The 23,027-nt window shown below is 40.2% G+C and overlaps 2 protein-coding genes and 1 long non-coding RNA gene across 10 annotated transcripts in view; 2 read left to right on the plus strand and 1 right to left on the minus strand.

Moving 5' to 3' along the window:
- The first annotated feature begins 3,745 nt into the window (after nt 1-3,745).
- On the plus strand, nt 3,746-17,378 carry HSD11B1 (hydroxysteroid 11-beta dehydrogenase 1). Its single transcript, XM_044447072.1, has 6 exons — nt 3,746-4,058; nt 4,622-4,752; nt 6,558-6,669; nt 8,720-8,905; nt 11,604-11,747; nt 13,652-17,378. The coding sequence occupies exons 1-6, from the start codon at nt 3,971-3,973 to the stop codon at nt 13,873-13,875; spliced, it is 885 nt and encodes a 294-aa protein (XP_044303007.1). The 5' UTR covers nt 3,746-3,970; the 3' UTR covers nt 13,876-17,378.
- On the minus strand, nt 4,330-22,859 carry LOC123031783. The gene is made up of 2 exons (XR_006416387.1): nt 22,718-22,859; nt 4,330-4,626 (listed from the first exon to the last, which is right to left on the minus strand). It is a non-coding gene; the product is annotated as an uncharacterized LOC123031783 (long non-coding RNA).
- Nucleotides 20,307-23,027, plus strand: part of TRAF3IP3 (TRAF3 interacting protein 3) — a 36,906-nt gene continuing 34,185 nt past the window's right edge. For 2 of the 8 annotated variants that reach the window (XM_044447041.1, XM_044447051.1), the window contains exon 1: nt 20,520-20,845. The gene's annotated coding sequence lies outside the window, so the exon portion shown is untranslated. Of the gene's footprint in view, nt 20,438-20,501; nt 20,846-21,022; nt 21,240-23,027 lie in introns of those variants that run through there. The other 6 variants (XM_044447004.1, XM_044446997.1, XM_044447012.1 and 3 more) reach the window with 6 other exon arrangements.

Here is a 23,027-nt window from a genome sequence, read left to right on the forward strand (position 1 = left end):
TCATCTATCAGCTCCTCCCTATTGGTCAAGACCAAGTCAAGGATGTTTCCCCGCTCATTGCCTCGCAGACCCTCTGTGTGAAAAACCCTCCCTCTATAGCTTCTAGGAAGCGACGTTACCTGGCTGTCACCGCTGAGTGAGTCTCCCAACTAATATCTGGGAAATTGAAATCTCCCATAATATTACGTGTCTGTGTCTCTCCCCCGAGATATCCTTAGAATCTGGTCTGTCAGAACATCATCCAGGGTCTCAAGTTGACCTGGAAGGCGATAACATACCCCCACTGTCAGGTCTCTTTCCCTGTCAAAACCCCTAAGTTTCACCCAGACTGCACTGATAGTTATATGCTAACATAACTATAATCTTAGCACTAGATAGGAATAAGCACATAATTGACTTTTTAATGTAAAGTTGTATGGTTTGCTTTCTGGGGGGAGTATTATTGAATACTGGATTGTATTTCTATCCCTCCCTTCCCAAGACTGTACTATTGCTTAGCTGTTTAAAGCACTGGGAAACTGTGCCAAGGCCAGGCTAAGCTTTCAGCAATTTATTCCCTTTGTGAGAGAGGATATGCTCCTCCTTCCTTAATTTGTTGTTAAGTGAATTCTGGCAGGGAGAGCTCCACTGACTGCATAGACTGTGGCAGAGATGCCTATCAAACTGCTACCAACAACAACATTAGTTTTAATCTTGTATTATTCCTCCGAACACCCATGTTCAGGATCTTGCTAAGCAATTCTTAGCCCAGCTGGAGACATGCCTGCTGTATAAGCAGTAAAGCATTGTGCCCAGAATGGCATGTAATGAGATGTACTCTACTGTTCTTAACTGTCAAGGAAGATTCCTTAAACTAAATCTAGGCCATGGGTAATTTACAATAACACCTATTACATAAGAACAGCTGTGCTGCCTTGACTAGTGACCAGTGTACTGAAAGCTTAAGTCATATTTGCTTTGCATTCCATTTCTCTCTTGTTCAAACAAGAGAGAAGCTCCTGAAAAGCCTTTCTGGAGCACTGGGGAGGCAGCATTTTTTGGCGAAAGTTCGTGCATTTTTTGCACAGGCCCAATGTATCTGATTCTGACACGTTCTACCTCCTGCAGTCTCTGGAAGTGAGGCTGGGACCATCAAGGCTGATTTGGAAGTGGAGTTCCCCCTTTCACACTTTGCTCATTGCTTTCCTTTTTTCATAGGCATGACTATTGGGGTTTCCTTGATCATGCTAGTATGTGATATGTTTTGGACCCATAGGCAGACCGATGGATGGATGGACAGATGGATGGATTTTGTATAACCCAAACTGTCTTGGAAAAAACATCATGTGCATACAAAACTGCCTTTGTCCCACCTAGTCCAGTACCATCTGCAACTTGCAATGGTAGTCCAGGATCTCAGGCAGTGACTCTTTCCAATTCTCTGAAGCCAGTATACTCTGAATGATTACTTCCTGATTAGACTTCTGTAACGCGCTCTATGTGGGGCTGCCCTTGAAGACGGTCTGGATACTTCAGATGGTGCAAAATAGAGCTGCCAGGTTGCTGACGGGGACTGGGCATCGTGCTCACATGACTCCAGTCTTCTGTCAGCTTCACTGGCTCCCCATTGAAGTCCGGGCTCAATTCAAGGTGCTGGGTATTACCTATAAAGCCCTTAATGGCTTGGGACCTGGATACCTGAAGGAACGCCTTTTACCATATTTGTCTTCCTGCCCCTTGAGATCAGTGGCAGAGGCCCTTCTCCGGGAGCCCTCCGTGAAAGATATTAAGAGGGTGAGTACCCGGAGGAGGGCTTTCTCTGCGGTGGCGCCTAACTTATGGAACACGCTCCCCAGAGAGATCTGCCTGGCGCTGTCATCATTTGTTTTTCGACGCCAGGTTAAGACCTTTTTATTCCATTGATATTTTAATAAGTTTTAATATTGTCTTTTCTATGTTTTTTACTGCAGCCAGTGTGGGTCGGGAATTTATTTATGTTATATTTTATTTTATGCTGTAAGCTGTCCTAAGGCTTTTTGCTATTAGGACAGCATATAAATATTTTAAATAAATAAACCAGCCTATTGCCCACAAGAAATCAATGGGACTTCTTATAATTGCCTGAGCCATTCAAATACCTCTTGCTGTATTACCAGTGCCTCATCATTGGGCATGCTAGGGTTAGGCAAAGTGACTTGAGGTCAAAGGTATTTTTCTAGTACCTGTAAGAACTGCTTCTCTCAGCTGTGTCTGGACTCCTTAGAGGGTTAAAGAGGGATACTAGTGGTGCCTGCAAAGCAGATGAAAATAATGACAAAATGGTGTGAGAAATGGAGGGCAGAGTGGCACTGATGCCAAAGAGGAGGAGAAAAAGAGAGCAAGAAGAATGAGGGGCTATGCCAAGTTGACTAGAAGTAATCATCCAGGACACCTCCCTTGCTAGGGCCAGTCCTGTGAAATTAGTGAGTGGGACATTAATCACTGTTCAACAAACATGGCTTGTGTGCTAAGAGTGGGACATTGCGAGTAACACAGCTGGTTCTGTGCTACTGTGCACAGCCAGGATCCCATGGTTATGAAAGTGGGCAGATGCATGGCCAATGCAATCTGATGCTGATTATTCACATGCACATATTGCTGCCTTGCATATTTGCACTCATTGACCCTATCACTAAAAAACAGGTGTGGCCCATGTGGTTTTCTTGGCAAGACTAATGCATCCATCTTACAAGAAAGAGCGACTGATATGTCTTGCACCCAGTTTGCATTTATTCCAGTTTGCATCAACATCCACATCAAGAGCAAGGGAAGCAACCACTGAGATTAGGGGTGAGCCTGCGTCAGCAGTTGTTCCAATTTCTTGTGGGGAAGCCAAACCTTATAGCACAAAACTTTTCTTTTGGGAAGAAAAGGATATTCTGGAACAAGTCATGCCACTCCTGCAACTAACACACTTCAGCTGCTGACCCCGCAATTGCAATGGTGACAGCTCCTGGCATTGGTCACTTGCATATCTGATACAGAATTGGTCTATTGTTCCACAGATCTTGAGTGGCTCTCAAATACTGTAGCACATTCCATAAAGTTCTGGCACTGGGCAGACATTCACCATCTGTGGCCCTGATCAGAAGAGTGGGAACCAACATGCCTTAGAAACCTTTACTGTGTGATATAAGAAAGCACAAATAACAGATACTCTACAAATATTTCCAGGTATTTCCACATACTCCACTAATGGCCTAGTAGATACTCTGTTAACCCAGGGTTCGTCTTACCTGTTCCATTCATTTCAGTGGCTCTATTCTATATAGGACAAACACTGGATAGAATCCTTAAAGACATCCAACTTAACAAGATTTGCTGAGAATTGCCAAGGAGGACTAAAACCCAAAAGGAATACATGTTTGTTGTCTCAGTCTCTTGAGAACTGTTTCTTAGTCATTTCCACCAATGGTTCAGAAGCTGTATTGGAGTATTATAATAGCAGCTTCTGTGTTGCAGTCGAAGTGCAAAATGCTTGGGGCGGATGCTATAATCATCCCATACAGGGGCATCCTGCTGTGTTTGAGTCTGAACCTGGCAAAAGCTAACAACGTATATAAAAAAACAACATAGGCCCACCTGAAATAGGCAGCCTGGAATCTCTGAAGTGAAACTTGATGCTTTTCATTGAAGACACACCTCTTCCAGGGCAAAAAATTTCCCTTTTTAAAACGTAGGGACAGGATATATCTAATGAGTCAACCAAGATCCAAAGGGACTGAGGCCAAAGTTCAACAACTTTTGACAAGGAGTAAATTAGAGGCTAGAAATGGAGCCAAAGTCGTGAATGCTTTGAATCGTCAGAAGCTTGGACATTTGTGGAAATTTCTGCCTCGGTACTAACAGATTTTTACAGCATTGACTGCTCATTCTATCTGGAACAGCTCTGCAGGGCTTTTTTCATTCTTTTCGCTTCTCATGCTTGATTATTTCCTGACTTTTCAGTGAGATGGGTCTGTTGAAAAAGATTCTAGTTCCTTTTGCAGGATTAATCTTGGCCTTCTGTTTTTATTCAAGAAAGGAGGACTTTAAACCGGGTAAGTTATTTAAAGCAAAGGCATTTTAAGCAAAGCGGGGGAAGGGGAAGAGAAGGGAGCTGCACAGGAACATTTTATTTTGCTCAGGAACTGGTGCACAGCCTAAATGAAGCATGTCTGAGCGTTTTGTGTATTGTGGATAATAGGAGGCTTTCCTTAGAACAGCTTGGAAATATACCAAGCAACAGACAGGGGCATTTGTCTGGCAAACAGGTGAGGTGGGATTCTCCAATGGAGTCTGAAACTTGAAGAGATTTGACTTTGTTCAAAGTGAATGGGAACATGGTTTATTTGTACTGCTGCTTTAAAATTTTTGAAAAGTCATGTCCAATTAAATTAAACACACACACTTTTCTCTTGGCATTGCGTCTTGGCTTTTTGGAATTTAGTAGTTCTTGGAAGAAGAATGTCAGTTGGACTGGAGGACTCAACAGTTGTTACGTCTGCAGTCTGGAATTGCTGGTCATCCTCTTAAGTTTCTTGCCTTTTTAATATTTATCAGGCATAGGTGTGTGTATTCATGAGACCTTTATAAATGGTTGTTCCTGTATCTTCTTCTCCAGAAATGCTGAAAGAGAAACATGTGATTGTTACTGGGGCGAGCATGGGAATCGGTGAGCAAATGGCGTATCACTTGGCACGCATGGGTTCCCACATACTGATCACTGCACGGACAGAAGCAAAACTCCAGAAAGTAAATGTCAAATGTTGATGTGTATGTCTTTCATCAGGCAACATCCTGTAGAGGCATATTTCCATCATTATGTTTAAAGACATAAGTATAGAATCCCCATTCCTATAAATTAGGATACACTGAGCATTCAGATAAAAAGGAACATGCCTTGAAAAAAATGAACACAATCATTTTATACTTTGGTAAGTTTTAATAAATACTTTTCTTATTTTGGATATCAGATTTCACAAATCAGCTCCAGCAATATGTGACTATTTCCCCGCAAGTAACAGAAATGTGAATTCACATATGTATATATGCACAAAAATAACTGGAACAGCACGTGTCATTCTGTGTCTTGTCATGCAGTTCTGCATATGCAGGAGTGGGTTGAAAAAGCAGATTTCAAAATGGATGTGCTGTCACAGCCAACACAGTGCCCATCTCTTCAGCATCTGCATGGTGGGAAACAAGTCAATCCTCCACATTTGTGGGCTTCCATGACTCTTCTCCTTCTGCTGCACGTGTCATCTCAGCAGTTCTTTCTATCAATTTATGAAGCAAGGAGAAGAAAACTGTTGGAGGGGCATGTCTGTGGCCCCCATGTATGTTTTGTTTATCTACAGCAACAATGTGAGAATCACTGCTGTAGAAGGATTCTCTCTCTGTAGTGGTAATAAGCCAGGAAAACTTACCGTCTAGTATTTACTGTCAGCTTTACCTGTAGCAGCTGAAGCAGCTCCCGAAGTGCTACCATCCATACTTATGCTTGGTAAACTAACCATAAATGTCATATTTTACTGTACTTGTTAGGGAGCCCCATCTGCAGAGCAGAAATATTTTAAAACTGGAGACTTCAAATTAACCAGTAGGAGAAAATCATCCCTTGATGTACTGAGAGGATTCCAGAATTTCTCTTAGACAACCCAATTTCTTATTTTTTATTTATTTATTTTTATTTATTAAAACATTTTTATGCCGCCCCATTCGCCGAAGCCTTACAGGGTCAATAAGTTGGAGAATCCACCAAGGTATCAAACAAGCAACATGTGCCCGATTTGGTAGGAGTAGGTCTGATTCTGTCTACTTCTAAACAATGAATCTGTTTGATAAGAGATGACAAGAAGATGTGGTTGGATTAGCTACTGTAAGCAAAAAAGGTCTGCCTAGAAAATTTGTATTTATCTCTGCAATGAATTAAAAGAAAACCCTTTATACCTTAACTGCTTCTTATATTACAAAACAAAATGCAAAATTTCAGTCACCAGGGAAGGTCTGAGTCAGCAGCAACTGCCACAGACTTGCTGTGGAGCGTTCGCCTCCTACCAGATAGAGGAGATCTTGTTGGCCTCTCAATCTGGTAGAAGTGCAGGCATGCACACAGGGGAACACATCTTGGCTGAAATGAAAATATTGTAACATTGTCAAGGTTTGCAATAATCTTGTAAAAGTTATATATCTGATACAGCTGGCATAGGAGGCGCTGCATTGGCATCAGAAACCACATACACAGCACCCTCACAAGGTTTTTAAATGCTTCCTTTGAATATTTGTTGAACTTTATCTCATTTTTTATTTTTTTTCCAAATAAAAAGGCTCAGCATTCATTTAGCTGGAAATTTTGACAAAGCTGCATTTTCCAGTGGAAATTCCCCACTGATAATGCTGATCCATGAAGCAGGCAAGCAAAAACTGTGTTATGGAAAGAGTCTTTGTAAATGGAACTACCCAGCTGTTGTTCTGCAGTACTGCCCAGGAATTTGATAGGGCAAGAGGAGAAGGGACTATGAGGGTGACGCACCTTCAGAAATCTTTGTTTGTTTCAGGTGGTCACTCGGTGCTTGGAGCTGGGTGCAGCATCTGCCAGGTACATGAATGGCAGCATGGAAGACATGGTATTTGCTCAGTCGGTGGTGAAGAAAGCAGAGGAATTATGGGGTATGTATGTATGCATTTAACACTTTTATTTAGCATCATAATAGCCTTTTGGCTCTCTGGATAGTTTACATAATAAAACCATAACAAAGCATGAAAACTACATAAACAAACCAATTAAAATATCTGTACCAATAAAAAGTAAAACATCCCATCACAGCAGCAACACCAATCAGGTAATAACATGCATTAACATCACAGATTGGATAAATCTTAAAATATCCCAATTAAAATATCAAATTTACTAATTAAAATGCATGTCAGACTTAAAATTTAAACCTAAAATAATCAATAATTAAAATGTTACACAAATAAAAATGTCTTAGCTTGGCTCCAAAATATATACAAAGAAGGCACTTGGTGCACATCTCTGAGGAGCTGGTTCCATAAATGGGGTACCATAACTAAGAAGGCCCTACCTCAGGTTGTCATTCTCCTAACTCCCTTTAAAGATGGCTCCCAGAGCAGGACCTCCAAAGACAACCTTAGGGTCTGGGTATGCTTATGCAGATGGAGACAGTCTTTCAGATATTCAGGTCCTAAACCATTTAGGGCTTTATACGTTAAGATGAGCATCCTGAAGAGGGCCCAGTCTTCAGTGAGCAACCAATGCAATGTATAAAGGACTGGTGTTATATGTTTAGTATTACTAGTCTCTGTCAGCAGCCGGGCCACTCTATTTTGCACCAGCTGAAGCTTCTGTTTCCTGGTGCCCTTGTCACTCTCAGGCACCAGAAACAGTATAATAAAGCACGTTTGAATATAAATTGTACCATATTCCAGTTGTTGTTGGCTTGCACCTCCCATCATCCCTCACTGTGGAGTTAGACTGATGGAAGTTGCAATCCAACAATATCTGGAAGCCTGGTTCCTCACCTCTGATCTAGAAAGAAGGAGATAGCAATGTTCTGGCAATCTACAGCAGGAAAGAGAATAAGGTTAGCTTTAGCATTTAGCCATAAGCATTTGTATACAGTTTTCCAGAGCAACATGGCTGGGGCTGTGGGGAAGGGTGGTATTCTTTGCTTATTTAGGGGGAAAATAATCCATTCTGATTGGTAACATGAGGAAGCTTATGGGTGGGATCTACCTGAAATTTTAGAGGAATAAAATATCATGACCCCTTCTGATATATACTTACTTGGTTGGGAATAAAGGTCATCAAGCACACTAGAATGTATTTTGGAATGAACACACTGTTGGTACCATATTAAGATTGTTTCTGATATAGCCACAGTAAGCATGGGGGAAAGATTTGTGTACATTAGATATGCTGCACTTTGTCAGAAAATTTGCAAAACCTCATTCAAGTTTTGCACTCTTTTAATTTTCCCCAGTAATTGGGCTTAAGAAACATGCTGTAAATAATTTCTAAATATTGCGCCCATATATGCCCTCTCACCCCTTGAGATTAGCAACGGATGCCTTTCTCTGGGAACCCTCTGTGAATGATATTAGGAGGGTGAGTACCCGGATGAGGGATTTCTCTGCGGTGATGCCCCATCTATGGAATGCGCTCCCCAGAGAGGTCCGCCTGGCGCTGTCGTTATTTGTTTTTCAGCGCCAGGCTAAGACCTTTTTATTTAAAACTTATTTTAATTGTTAAATTATTGAATTAATTAGGATTTTAACATTTTTAGCCAAGAATGCACCAGGGGTTTTTTAATGTTTTTTAATTGTTATATTATTATTATTTATTTATGTTTTTATGTATTCTTTGTGAGCCGCCCTGAGGCTTTGTTGCGATGGGGGCGGCATAGAAATGTTTTAAATAAATAAATACATATTTACTGGATTGCCAGATGAGAGGTTCTTCTGTTTGTGTTATCTTTGGTGGTTGCTTTGGGCAGTGGGCAGTGCTACAAGACAATACAAAATCAAAGCTTGCTCAAGGTATGTGGGCACGTAGATGAAACCCAGTTCTATAGCTTTCAGGCCCAGGTATTTCTTATGTTAGGACTTCAGCTGAGTTGCTAGGGTAGCTGATCATGACAACGCTCATGCCACCCTCTACCAACATGGTTTAAACAATTCTTTTTTCTCTTCTTCTTAGGAAGCCTAGACATGCTTATTCTGAATCATATTGGCAATTCTTACTTCAGCTATTTTAACAGTGATGTTGGGCATGTACAAAAGCTCCTGGATATCAATTTCCTAAGCTATGTGACCATGACTGTTGCAGCTCTTCCTATGCTCAAAAACAGTGGAGGAAACATCGTAGTAGTTTCATCCCTAGCCGGTGAGCATAAACTACAATTATGTAAAGTGGACCTAAAAATCTTTCAGAATCCCAAGGCAACTTCAGATGTTTCTGTCTTTTCTAAATGGAAATGATGAAAGATACATGTGCTGATAATACCCGTCACACAAATGGCTGCCGTCTCCAACTGCATGAACAACTCCAGAGGATTTGGTCCCAGCACTATTGGCCATGTTGGGTGGGTGGGGCTGATGGGAATTAAAATCCAAACATTTGGAGGGTATCAAGCTAGAGAATGCTGCCCTAGGTTCTTGAGTCAGCAAGATGTAAAGCCTACAAGTAGGCCTGCAAACTGTAAACCTGTGAGGCATTCAGGCTGGCCCAGCCTTCACTTTTTGAAGCTGGTAGCAGTGCACCAGGGGAAAGACTGGATTTCTCCAGTTCCTCCTACTATTTGTGTGGATGGAAAAGCCTTAGAGCAGTAAACAGACCAAAACACCAGTGGATTTAAGGATGGGTGTGTTGTGTGTGTGTGTGTGTGCAAATAAAGCAACATCTTTTGGGACTGATTGCATGGGTCTTTCCTAGGAAAGAAAGTGCTAATTGGGCAAGAGGTCCTTTTTGGAAGTTTACAGGATTGTTCTAATGCTGTTGGCTTGCATGTGAAAGTGGTCTGCGCTCTCTACAACTGCTTATTTGCATGTTGTGATCTCAATGTAGAGGCAGCAGTTCCTCGTGTCATCATGCTAAATTAATAAAACCATTATTTTGTACAGTGACTGTCACTTAATGCCATGGTGCTTCTTAGCAGGGAAAGGAGCTTCTGTGTAGCCTTTCCTGATCCTGAGCCTGATCCTGCCTATCTTAAGCTAAGCAGGGTCTGACTGGGTTGAAATCTGGATGGCTGACTTGAGTCCGGCATTGAGCAGGTGGTTGGACCTGATGGCCAACTAGACCCTTTCCAAGTATCATTCTGCTTCACAAATGATTTGGGGGCCATCACAATTGTATCTATTGGGAATAGAGCAGATGTCAAGTCAGAATACTCTAATTGGATTCAGGGATGCCTGATGATGACCAAGGACATTTCAAAAGGGACTACTTAAAAATACATATTCATGTCAGAACCACACAATTGCTATAGCAAAAAAACCCCAAAACCCTATGGGATGTTTTCTTATTCAGCTTGAGAGTGGAAGTAGGAGTCAGATAAAAAGAGAAAAGAAACAGTGTTACAGCTGGAACTGATGGCTTGAAAGGAAATGAGGTTCACTTCCAGATATGGGTTTGGGATAGTACGTCCATAGCTACAATATGGAATTGATACTGAGCTTTAAGGGACAAAGATAGTATCATTGAATTTCATTTAGATAATACCACAGCACAGAAGCACATGGCAGAAATAAAGATGGAAAATTCCTCTTCATATTTAATATTTATAACAAGACATTTGGTTGGGATTCCATTTTAATTGCAGAAAAAGTGAAACAAAGTAATCAAGGGTCTGCAGCAAATCTCATATGAGGAAGGTTATAATATCTGAGATTGTTTAGCTTAGAGAAAAGGTAAGAGATGGCTTGGAGAAAGCTGGTAGAGAGACATTGTACTCTCTTTCTGGGGAAAAGTTGGAGTTATCCCATAAATCTGATTGATTCAGGACAGATGAAAGGAAGAACTTCTTCACACAGTGTCAGTTAACTATGGAATTCACTTCCTTAAGTCATACTGATGTTCACCAATTTGGATATCTTTCAAAGATGATTGGACAAGTTCATGGCAGCAAAAGCTATCAGTGGCTACTAGTCCTGATGGCCATCTGTTACTGTCCATATGAGATGCAGTATGCTTCTGTTGCTTGGAAACGTAGAGTGGGAGGATGTGGTTGCACTCATGATCTGTTTGTCAATTCCTGTGGGCAGTTGTTTTGCCACTGTGTGGACAATGACAGTACTAGATGGACCTTATGTCTGATCCAGCAGGGCTGTTCTTTTGTTCATAACTCCAGAAACTAGTTCAAACTAACAATTTCAGAATATGACAAATTAGCGGAGTTCCCTTTCAGAGCTCCCCTGACATCTCCATTCCTAAAGCAATAGTTTAGGCTCAGTTCCAGTTGTATCATCACAGGCTAGCTTCCCATTGCACTGGAGCTCAATTTTCCTAGTCTAAGGAAAGCACTGGATGCTGCCTAGGGTTCCATGTATTTGCAAATGTAATTATTTGCTATAATTACAGGGGGGTTTTCCCCCTTTTTGCAAGGAATCCATTGTGGCTTACATAGTTGCCTTCTTTACTTCCATTTTATCCTAACAAAAGTCCTGTGTAGTAGGTTAGGCTGAGAGTTGGTGGATAGCCAACTATGGTGGGTTGTTGTGTCATCTGAACTCAAAGCGTTTTCCAAGGGATAACTTATTTTTAAAGAACAAGCCATGTAAATAACTCGTGGCTTGTTGTAGGGTTTTCTTGTCTACAATGAGGCATTGTGTCATCTGAACCTGGGGGAGTGTTTTTATTGAAGGTTGCCACAATTTGCCATGGAGCCACTCAGCAAGAGCAGCAAAAAGCCCATGCTGCTCACTTTCCACCATCTTCCCAGTGACTGCCCTTCCCCTGCTACTGAAGCCACACTTGGAAACAACCATCATTTCTTCCCTTCTCTTGCCATCTTGCTTCTTTTGTAATTCTAATGAAATTCTAATGAAATTTACCCATGTGTATATTATTGCTATATTTCTAGGCAAAGTTGGCTTTCCCTTCACTGTTCCCTATTCTGCAACAAAGTTTGCCCTGGATGGATTTTTCAGCTCCTTGAGGCAGGAATTTGTCATGCAGAACACCAACATTTCTATCACACTCTGTGTCCTTGGACTTATTGACACAGGTAAAATTTAAAGTATTGAAACATGAGCTATTAGGGCCTGATCATCCTTGGTAGATTCATACTATGCTCAAAATCTCTCTTAACTTTAACAACTTGAGTGGTTATGCTGTGTGAACTCAGCCATCCTAACAAACCATAGTTTTGTTTTTTGTTTTTTTTAATATGGCTGGGTTCACACAAAACAACCACCACCCATAGTTGTGGTTTGTTAGCATGACTGAGTCTACACAACTCAAGTTTCAGCAACAGCCCATGCCAACCCATAGGTTCAGTGGCAAGTTATACAATTGTCGTGTTGTATGAACCCAGCCAATATGAATCATATAATTGACTTTTCCCCCCTCTAACCTACTGTAGATTATAATGCCATTAAAAATTAGTTATGAAGCAGTCATTTACACTTTTCATACGTAGGAATTTATCATAAGTTACACAGAGACATGTTTGTAGATCCCAACAAATAAGACATGCAAACTAATTTTCAGAGGAATATTCAAACTTTCAAATTAACCATGAAGACTTCTTGCCAACTCAGAAGTTCCCACATGCACCAGCAGTATATAAAATACCCTCTCAAATAGCCTTCCTGTTCTTTTGTATATCATACAGTATTTAAAACAGGGGTATAGAACCTGGATGCTGAATAGAAGGACAATGTATAAGGATACACTTCCAGGCCTGGAGGCCCCCCCTGCAGGTGTCTCTTCTCTCCATTCACACAGTGCACTTTGGTGGCTATCTTGATGTACACAGACAGTAAGATCATTGGAGATGGGTCAGTGCATTTCACTCACTCAAAACTGTTAAGGAGTGATATTGAACAATCACTGAGCTAATGGGTAAACCCACACAAACTGGCATCTGGTTGTATGAAGTCATTAACAGATGGCATCAATACCAAATATTCTTTATCCTATGTGCAATACGAACTGTTAGTGCGAGCCTTCAGTTATGATGAAGAAACTACCACTGAAACTGGTTATTTGAATTCCACCAAAGTTATGAAATATCTACAGAATTCCTGTTTCCTTTGTATTATTTACACACACACACACACACAGAGCGAGAGCGAGCAAAGGCCAGTTGTATATACCATCTTGCCAATGGATAAATTACAAGGGGTGACATGGTTTGGCTAGCACTTGTGCAATGACTTGTAGAACAACTAACAAAGTTAGCTCAAGCAATTATTATACAAGGGGTCTTCAAAAAGTTTCTGCACTTTTATATTTTACGTTTTATAAATATATTTTATATAGTTTTTGCTGATGGCATTAAAAAGTTGGTACAACGCTGGGAAAAATGTATCGCAAAGGGAGGTGACTACATAGAAAAGTGATGACATTTGTTTTTGAAATTCTTAATAAATAGAGTTTAAAAAGTGTGGAAACTTTTTGAAGAACCCTCATATTAATAATTAATTTATTTCTATACTGTTCAAGCTGAAGCTCTAGTTAGCTCAGTTAAGCTGTAGTGAGTTGTGCAATGGATTATGCGAAAACAGATTCTGCAGCAGCTTATAGATGGCTTACACTGGTGGAATCAAAGAACTGGACACTTGAACAAGTATGAAAATAGGATGTCTGCAAGAGACTGAAGCTTTGTGTTAGCAGAATGACATGCAAGATACAAACCACACTTGCAGAATCCAATGATGCACTACTTACTAAAAACAAAGAGCTCCACTGTGAAAAATACATGCTGGTTACCTTTACAGACCAAGTTATAATTTCTTGAAAATTTTCTTTAAGGTTCCAGTTATACTATTCATTGACCTGGGATAAGTCTAACTGAACTTAATGGAACACATTTCTCAGTAGAGCTCTGTATCATCTGAGTTCCTGAGCAACAAGTAGTACTTGTCAATCAACTAATACTGACTCAGGTCCATCTTCTTCCCTTAGAAGCAGCCATGAAGGCAACTTCTGGAATACTCAAAACTGTGGCAGCACCAAAGGAAGAATGTGCATTAGAAATCATAAAGGGAGGAGTCCTGCGCCATCGGGAGGTTTATTATGAGTATATGTCTGCAAAGATCCCTCTATTAATTCGGGATTGGGCTCCAGATCTCCTGGATTATATTATCAGGAATATGTATGATGTGGGCAAACTAAAAGTGCAGTCTTAGGATGCTTTTTATTTTTTCTCTATTCTTTCATGGTATCTTAGAAAGGCCTGTGGTGGTGCTACCAAACTTTCCTTTAGCTCAGGCTATGTCCAATTAGCTGATATGATAGAATCCTGAAAATTCTGGTCTCCAGTATGATAGTACATGTTGACCTGAAATCTGCTACAGCATCTTGAAATTCCCTGCTGAAAACATGTGCATGCCTTAAGTTTTGGAACAAGCAAGCCCTCTATGTATTTAGAGGGTTTTGGAGAAAAAAGCATGTTTATGGCAAATGTTTAACTTGCTCTTGAACTGCATCCACATAGGTCTTTCATAGCAAGGGACCTTGACTTCCAATTTTCTCCAGGCCCAATAGGTGGAGCTAATGGTCTTCTTCTCATAGAACATCATGTTTGTTCTTTGTTCTTTAGGATTATCAATTTTTAATTCTTAAGGAGGGCCAGAACCAGCAAAACACCCCCAAGTCCCATCAGGGAGATATAATTGTTCCTTAGAGCAAATCATGCGTAGTTTAGATCAAAAGCAACAACAAAAAATTGCCCAGTTCGAACAACCAGCAACTCCCTTAAAAATGGCAATGAAGGGGGAGAGAACTGTTTCTTCTGCTGCAGTGAGCTTCAGTCAAGGTCAATTTATAATGTTCAGGATTCTTAAATAAAAATATCAGACAATTTACAGCTGCAAAATTAAGTAGAAGAGTACCCTTTTCAAAGTCCTTTCCAAGCAGAGAAACAAAAATACTTTAAAATTTGGATCACAACCACAATAATAACCTCAGGTCTCAGCTGTCTGGAAAGCGCTATTGTCCTCCTTCTCAATTCAAAAAGCACAATTAAGCATGAAAATTCATCCACGTGTATTTTCATACCAAGGTCAGTTTACAGTATTCATAATGTTTAGTAGGGACATTAAACAGCTTTGCAAATGAGACGCCATCTACCAACAAAAGATTATCTGTTTCAGAGTCCCTTCAAATTATGCAAACAAAAATGCCTTAAGAGTTCAAGCTGCATCAAATTGGTGTGCTATTCCCTTGGCAAAAAAATGTCATAATATAAAAAGAAATAATAAAAACTAAAAGAAAGATAAATGGAAAAGAAAAATGGAGTAAGTGTGTTGGGGGGCGACTTTGTTAAGTGTTTCAAGGTTTACCTCATTAGGCCATCTCGATGAAAACAGAGCTGCAGACTCTAGAGAGTCTTGATGCTCAACTGTCATTTAGAGATATAAACATCCCTCAGGGCGATTTATAATCACCCAAACATGATAAGGCAGAAAGCAGCAACATTCGCTGGTGCTTCATCAAGTTGCCATTTCCACAGAAGTGCCTAAGTTTTTTCTTGCTAGTACTAAAGCAAACAAGGGAATTGCTTTCTTGTCTCCATATCAGTAATCTGCTTAGCCATTCATTAACACAAAACAAGACATAAAGGAGGATGTCCAAAAGAGAAGAAAGTACAATGTGTTACTAAGTTCTATACATGGGCACCACCTCTCTCCCTTTTGTGAATTTTACTGTACGTGTAGAATTCTTAATTTCTCATACCTGTCATATAGACAGGTAGGCAACCAGTACATGTTATATGATGTAACCTGGTTTACACAAAGGATTGACACTAAGAATGTATAAATTTAGAAGTGAGATTTCTTACAAATGTCAGGTTCAGCAAATCAAAAATCCCAAACCCATCAAACAAGAAAAGAAAAAAAAACCTAAATGTGAACTTTTGAAATGTTGTATGAAAAAACTGAAGGTATGCCTTGCTGAGAAAAATTTTCCATTCATATTGTTTTGCATTTAAACACAAACTTAATAACCCCTCCACCCCAAATCTGTTTAGAAATGTGGTTAAAATATAGCATTAGTACAGCATACACTGGCATTTTCGAGGTAAGAAAATACCTTCTGAGATTTTCCTCCAAATTTAGTGAGGATGCAACCTATACAGAGTTAGACAGAGCAAGGCCTTGCAAGTCCCAGCATGAAAGTCCCAGCATTTTATCTACAATAAAAAATGTAGATTTATTTCTGCCTAAGCATGCATAGGATTGTACCCTTAAGCTATAGCTGCCCAGAACAGGCACAATGAGAATCTGAATTTAAATACTGTGCAGTGGAAATAGCTTTAACTGTACTAAATAGTGGCTATAGATCAGCATGCCAGATATTCAAAACCTCTTGATTTCAGACTTTCTTATCCTATCCAGGAAATGCTTGATGAGTTGGAAATGCACCTTTTTTTCAGAGCATTCCTATACCATCAAATATGCTTTGTATTCATAGCACACCATGGAGCAATTCCTATTAACTCCCTGTTTTGCCCTATAATGACCAGCACCTTATTCAAAGCTCCACAATTCTCATTCAGATCTGTTCCAGCTTTCACTGTGAACTCCAGAGCAGTTCTTGTTGCAAAGTCCAGGAACTATAAAGGAATAGTTTTCTGATTTTCAAATAGATTGAACAGCCAGTAGTTCTCATTCTGTCTTTTATGTAAAAATTCAATGAGGATAAATGGGAAATGAGATTTCCTGGAGAGGAAAAAAACCTATCGCTTGTCAGGTTTTAGTGCACCAAAGTATAGGTAGATTGTCAGATTTTCAACTGCAGTCCTCCTTCATAAAGGAACACATTATTTGACCTTGTCCAACTGGATCTCCAGGAAAATGAAGACAAATTTTGGCCAATGCTTGTTATTTCTTTCCAGGGATGGGGACAAGTAGATTGGGAAAAAAGTCATATGGGTCTGCAGCATGGTGTGAGGGACAAAAAAGCAGCGGCAGCAAGGCCATACAAAATTCAGGGATTATTCAGCTGTTCCTCAGCATCATAAATCAATAAAGTCTGAAGATATACAGTGGTCAGTGTCTTTTTTATGAGGTCAGAAATAAGGGTTTATCTTTGGTCCAATCTAAACAAACAAAACCTCAGGTTAGAAGGATCTCATATTCCACTCACATCTATTCATTCAGCCATGTGGAGGCTCACATCACTTTCTGAACTTTAAAATGGGAACAATCCAAATATTTACTTTTATCCTCTTGTTTGTATGTTTACCAAACATTTCTGCCTTGTGACGAAACACTATTTTTCCCCCTGTTCAAAGCTGTTCAGTATTCAAGGCTGAGATTTTGTTCTAATTAGATCACAGCCTTTATTTCACAGGCCATATGTGTTTTTCTTTGAAAAGAGAGCTACAAGTAACAGAGTGGAACTTACTGGGTGATCATTGCTTTCAATATGAGCTTTCTTCTGGCTGCTATAAATTTACAAATTGATTCCCGAGTAATTTTTGAACTGAACTAATGTTGTGCTATGTAAGAAAATGGAGATGGGTGCTCTGTACAGCAGTGATAAAATTGTTCTCCAGCTTCCCAAGGCCTACAATAGGATTTTAGGCAAAGCATGGGAAAGTAACCTACAATTGTAGACATGTATTAAAAATCTACTAAAAGAAATGCTGTGTGCTGTTTATTTATTTTTCTTACAGCTGAGGCCTTCCACTTAAGGGTTCCCATGTGGTTCTGAAGCCTGACAGAAACATTTGTATTATCCCAGCTATTTAGGAAACATTAGCTGACAATGTTTTAATCTGCGACTATATTCTTAATGTCTGCTATGTTGCTCTTGTTTCATAACATCAGCTATTTAATTATATTTTGCTGTGTTGATTTTACTGTTGTAATTGTTTTGGCAAACAAAACAATTAAAGAGATGAAGCATTTCCCCATCATGAAAAGTTACAATGTTGGGGCTTTTTAACTTAGGAAAGAACAAATAAGGGGAGACATGACAGAACAGCATAATGTCCATGCATGATGTGGACAAAAGTGTTGGGGATTTCTCCCTCCTTCATAATTCTAAAACCTGTAGCCATCCCATGAAGCTAACTGGTTTTAGATTCAGGATATACAAAAGAAAGCACTTCTTCACACAACACACAATTAAAGTAGGGGATGTGCTATCTCAGGATAGAGTTATGTCCACAAATTTGTATGGCTTTAAAAAAGGATGAGACAAATTTGTGGGGGATCAAGCTGTCATTATTGCTGTCTATTAGTTCCAGAATCAGAGATGGGATGCCTCTGGACAGGAAGAGCATGACCAAGAATGTGGTATTACCCTGATGTCCTGCTTGTGCACTTGCTATAAGCCACTTCTAAACAGAACCCTGAAGAACAGCCTTCCCCAACCTGGTGGCCTTCAGAAGCATTTGGACCACAACTTCCAGAATTCCCATCTAGCAGGGCCATTGACTAGGAATTCTGGGTAAGCCCAAACGTGTAGGAGGCACAAGGTAGGGGAAGGCTGCTGTAGAAGATTGGCCTTTAGCCAGCTCCAGCAGGACTCTTCTCGTGTTCTTATCCATAATTAAGGGATGGAATCTAATTTCTTTAGAAGGAAGGAAGGAAGGAAGGAAGGAAGGAAGGAAGGAAGGAAGGAAGGAAGGAAGGTAGGCCAGCCAGCCAGCCAGCCAGCCTTATTAAATTTTTGCACAATCCTGTTACAATCATCAGTGTTGCTCCCAATATTCAGGGAAGAACAACTAGGGCTGAAAGACCACATGGAAGTGTGAGGCATGCAGGTGAAATTGTATGTGAGAGACATATGGAAGAATATACAGAGTGATTATTACTTTTCATGGTCTAAAAAAAGAGATGGGAAGTATGTAGCCATGGGCGACATGTGCTCTTCCAGCTCCATTGTGGTGCTAATGTCCTTTGTTGCCCACAGCAAATTGGATTAAATGAGGAAGGGGGAACAGTAGTACTGAGGCTTATAACTATTCAGGCTTACTAAAGGCATTTGCAAAATTTGTCCCTAATAATAGATACCTATGCTGCCACCATACCAGCCAGAATTCCCTGCCTGCTGCCAGCAGCCACAGAACGCAGTGGATCTCCAATTATTACTGTTAAAAAAACCAAACTAGGAAGTAGCAGTGGCTTCTGCCCCTGCACCACTCCAGGTTCCTTCTTCTTCCCTTGTCTGTTAGCAGCACACTGCTGAACCTTCAAGCATTACACACAATTTAAACTGAAAAAATGCTTTTACTGACATTTGGTCTGCGCTAATTAGATGTTGTCTTTGGCAGGGATTTGGTCATTGAGAGCAAAGGAGTGATGCAAAGACTAGACTATGCCCTAGAAGGAAGTGTCTGATTGGCTCAGATTACTGCTATTCAAAATGCAACTGAAATTTTCTCTTTTCTTTTCTTTTCTTTTCTTTTCTTTTCTTTTCTGTGGAGCCTGCAGGCACAATGCAAGTACCCTGGAGCTTTTTCAGTGGAACTTGGCAAAGGAGGGCAATGAGAAGGAGCATAAGTAAGAGTGGTAGAGGAACAGAGGAGCTTTTTGAGCCAGACTAGGCCCTTGGCAACTGTCTGCACATGCTGGCTGCTGCTCCTGCTGGGCCTGGCTTTCTGAGGCATGTTATACAGCATTTCAGTATCTTCCACTGAAAAGCACATTGTGTTCCCCTATAATTTGTTTTTGAACTGAACATGCATCACTGAAAACTTAGCACAGGAAAGGGAAACTTCCAGCTCAAAAATTCAATGCAACCACCAGGTACTCCAGGCCCAGCATCCCTATCGCAGTGTGATCCACTGCTGACATTTCAGAAGCAAAATATATGATGAAGCAAATACTGCCCTCTCACATTATATTGAAACAAATATGTAGATTCTTAAATTGCAAGACAAATGCACCAATTTGCCTCAAAAAGAGGTCATAATGTTGTAACATATTAACAACTCCATACTCAGTCTATGATATTTTATATATAATTCATCCAGACTCTAAGCCATCTAAAATGTCACCCCTTAGATGCATCTTCTCTAAAGTATCTTAGACTGCACATGGAGTTATCCATGTGTTACAACACCAGAGGCTCACTTGTGGTTAGCCAAAAGCATTTTTCCTTTAACTTTCTACATACACTTGTATTATGCTCCATCTTTATCTTGAAACAGAATGGCCACAATCTTTATTTAAACCCTCCAGTTGTACTTAGATAACCAAAGTGTCAGTAAGTTTGACTGAAGTTTACTTTCTGCTGTGTCATTGTTCAAGTCTGACTCTTTATATGACTTTGTTTGTATACAGCTGGTTAAAATATCCAAAGCTCAGTTGCAGGAGGAGCCAAGCAGGAGCAATAAGGCTGCTTAAACATGATAAGCCAGAAATTTTGGGAACCCTGACTTGTGATTATGTCTGAATCAGGCCACGGTGTGATATGGAATAATCCCATGTTGTAGAAGTGGTGGTGGGATCCTGAGGCACTGTAACTTGTATAAGGGCATCTATCAGAATAAGAGAGGAAGTCAGATCTGCTAAGGACTTCCGAGGTCAGCACTCACAAATATAGTCACTCTATGACAGCCTAACTTCGGCTTTTTTACAGCTCTGATGTCGCAATGTTTAAGAATGGATAACGGTTATTTGCTTATCAAGGCAGGGAATCCTCATTCCCGGAGGTATCATACTTGACTTGGTCTGAGGATGCTAACCACAGTTGCTTGGACTTGATCAGCCTCCAAGTGCCAGGACTGATAAGGTAAACTCAACGGTGGGTTGTTGCTGGAGTCCCAGTGATAGTGAAAGACATACAGACTGTTCTACCACAACAGAGACGTATTATGAGACTATGAACCTGCTTTCAGAACTCTGGGTTTCCTGTCACCTCCCTTGTTATAGGAGGGTAAGGCATAATGAGAGAGAGAGAGAGAGAGAGAACGAGAGAGAGAGAGAGGAACCAAGTGGGGTGAAGCATTGTGGCTTTCCTGTTCTTTTTTTTTAAACAGAGCAGCAAAGTGAAGTCGTCCAAATAAAAATGACAGTTATAGCATGTTAGTACTTGATAACTAAGCAGGCACCTTCTTGAGAATTTATGCCTCAGCAACGGCAGAGCTGGGCCTCTCACATCTTGATGAACTCACTTCAGGCCTGCCCTAGAAAGCCAAAGGTAAGGACCTCCCTCGCTAGAAGCGATCTTCCATTTTATTTCTCAGTGAACGGAAAACATGCTTAAGCTAAAAAAAAAAAAAGAGGTACTTTTTCTTTGCACTTGTGCCAGCATGATTGCCAGTGTGAAGCTGCAACATTATTTTTTCTGCTTAAACCGGAGAATTCAGCAGTGCCTGCGAGGGAAAGATAAAGGGTATTTGTATTGGCCCAGAAAACCGAAGGAAGCCCTTCCACTGATTATAAGGCCTCAATGGTTTTTCCAGGTTTATGGGTTAAATAAACTAAGCAAATTCGGATCTTCATTGTTCCAAAACAGTTCCTGTTTAAGTTAAGGGGTTTTTTTCAGTCAGCTGCACGGTAGGAAATTCTGGAAACTATGGCAACTGGGCAAGGTAGGTGAGTTGCTCGTCTGTCTATGGGGGAAGTGGCAGTTTTGGGGACTGCACATGTCAACTGGGATAGATTCTAGGACAACAGCTTCAAGTCCTTCTTGAAACACTGCCTGGTGGTTGGGTAGAAGCAGGCTGATTTCTCAAAAATGTGGTGGTGATGGTGGCAGTGGTGGGTTATAAAAGCAGTGTAGACTTTTACATACTCCTCCAATTAAAACAAAATCAAAATCAAAACAACACCATAAATGCACTAACAAAACACTCTTTCCAGATGTCAGTATGAGTGACTCAGGGTTGATTGGTATACTTGTGGTGGCCATGCTTGTTTTCTTTCTCCTTCTCTTTCTTCACCTTTGCAATAATATGTTCCCAGTTTACAGTTGTCTGATGTATTGAAATGATAAAAAATGGTGGCATTCCAGCATATAGCCTCATCTCATACTCTGGTCATTGTGCCTGAGAGTGGTTCGGCAGAAAATGGAAGAGGAAAAAGGTGGCTTGGAAGGGGTGAATAATAAATAAAAAAGGATGTCTCTCAGCTAAATAAATTGACTCCTTTAGTAGCACAGCCTCATCACGCCATCTCAGCCGAGCATATCCAATTAGTATATTCACATTAGTATCTGAATACAAGAAACACTGAAGAAAATCAGCAAGAGGAAAAGAAAGCTTACTTGTGTAAAGTAAAAAGACTATCTATATGCCAAAGTGTGTAGGAAATGCAGCAATACTGTCCTCAGTGGTTGACGGAAGAGCTTTAGTTCTGTCTGACAACATTAGATGGTAAATGGACAGTAAGTGGACACAATCTAACATGTGAAAAATGCATAGAAATGTTTTAATAAATAATAAATAAATAAAGTGTGAAAATAAAACATGCACACACACTTGAGGAAAACATAAACAATTACAAGTTACTGGGATAGAAACTAAAAATAAATGGTGCATTTTTCCATTTGCTAATTTGTTGCAACCAATGAAATATTCACATAAATCCTATTGCAATCTCTGCTAACTGGCTACCTTATGCCATAGTACAAAGTTATGGATACCAAAGTAGTCAGGTATTAGTTGCCTTTTTCTGGTTAAATTATCCTGGTTTTATGTCAATCTTGCACTTAATGACATTTGTATACAAATTGCTGCTATAAAACCCTTGATGCTTTTTGAGGCTATTCACTGGTTTAATGATATAATCTGGCTTGGGAAGGAGATGGGTGTATAGTGTGTGAATGAGAGGAAAATAATTAAATGTTAAACATAAGGGGCTGGTTTATGAACCAAAAGCTGTATAAATCCACCCAAATGAAAATTTCAAAGGGGCACTGTCATATTTTTAGTTCCGAGAAGTATGTTTCTATGTGTAGCTGTTGTCAGATACCTCCTTCCTCTAGTGATAATAGCACAAAACAGGAAGTGGTAGAAAAAGCACCTAAAGGAAGAGATAATATTAATCATGGCTCTTCGATGCTACATACCATTTTTTGCACCAAGCTTTCAATTCCTCAGATGCTGATCTCAATCCTCTTATACCTTTGGAGTTGATGCAATCGGCACAGGACTTTGTATAGAGCCTTCACAGACTGGGGTTCTCAATGAAATGATTACTGCTGTGCAGTTTTCTTTCCATTTCCAGCTGCATCAGAGAACAGCTTGTCCAATGCCTGACTTAACGACATAGTACTAAACTGGGTATTAGGGAATGGAACAACAAGAAAGCAGAATTTGCACAGCGGTCAAGATTTTGTTAAGTTTAGGTTGTCATTGCATGTGGGATCAGAGTCTGGG

This window comes from Varanus komodoensis, unplaced genomic scaffold, assembly GCF_004798865.1.
Source record: "Varanus komodoensis strain SLA01 unplaced genomic scaffold, ASM479886v1 scaffold1, whole genome shotgun sequence".
NCBI classification, from domain to species: domain Eukaryota; kingdom Metazoa; phylum Chordata; class Lepidosauria; order Squamata; family Varanidae; genus Varanus; species Varanus komodoensis.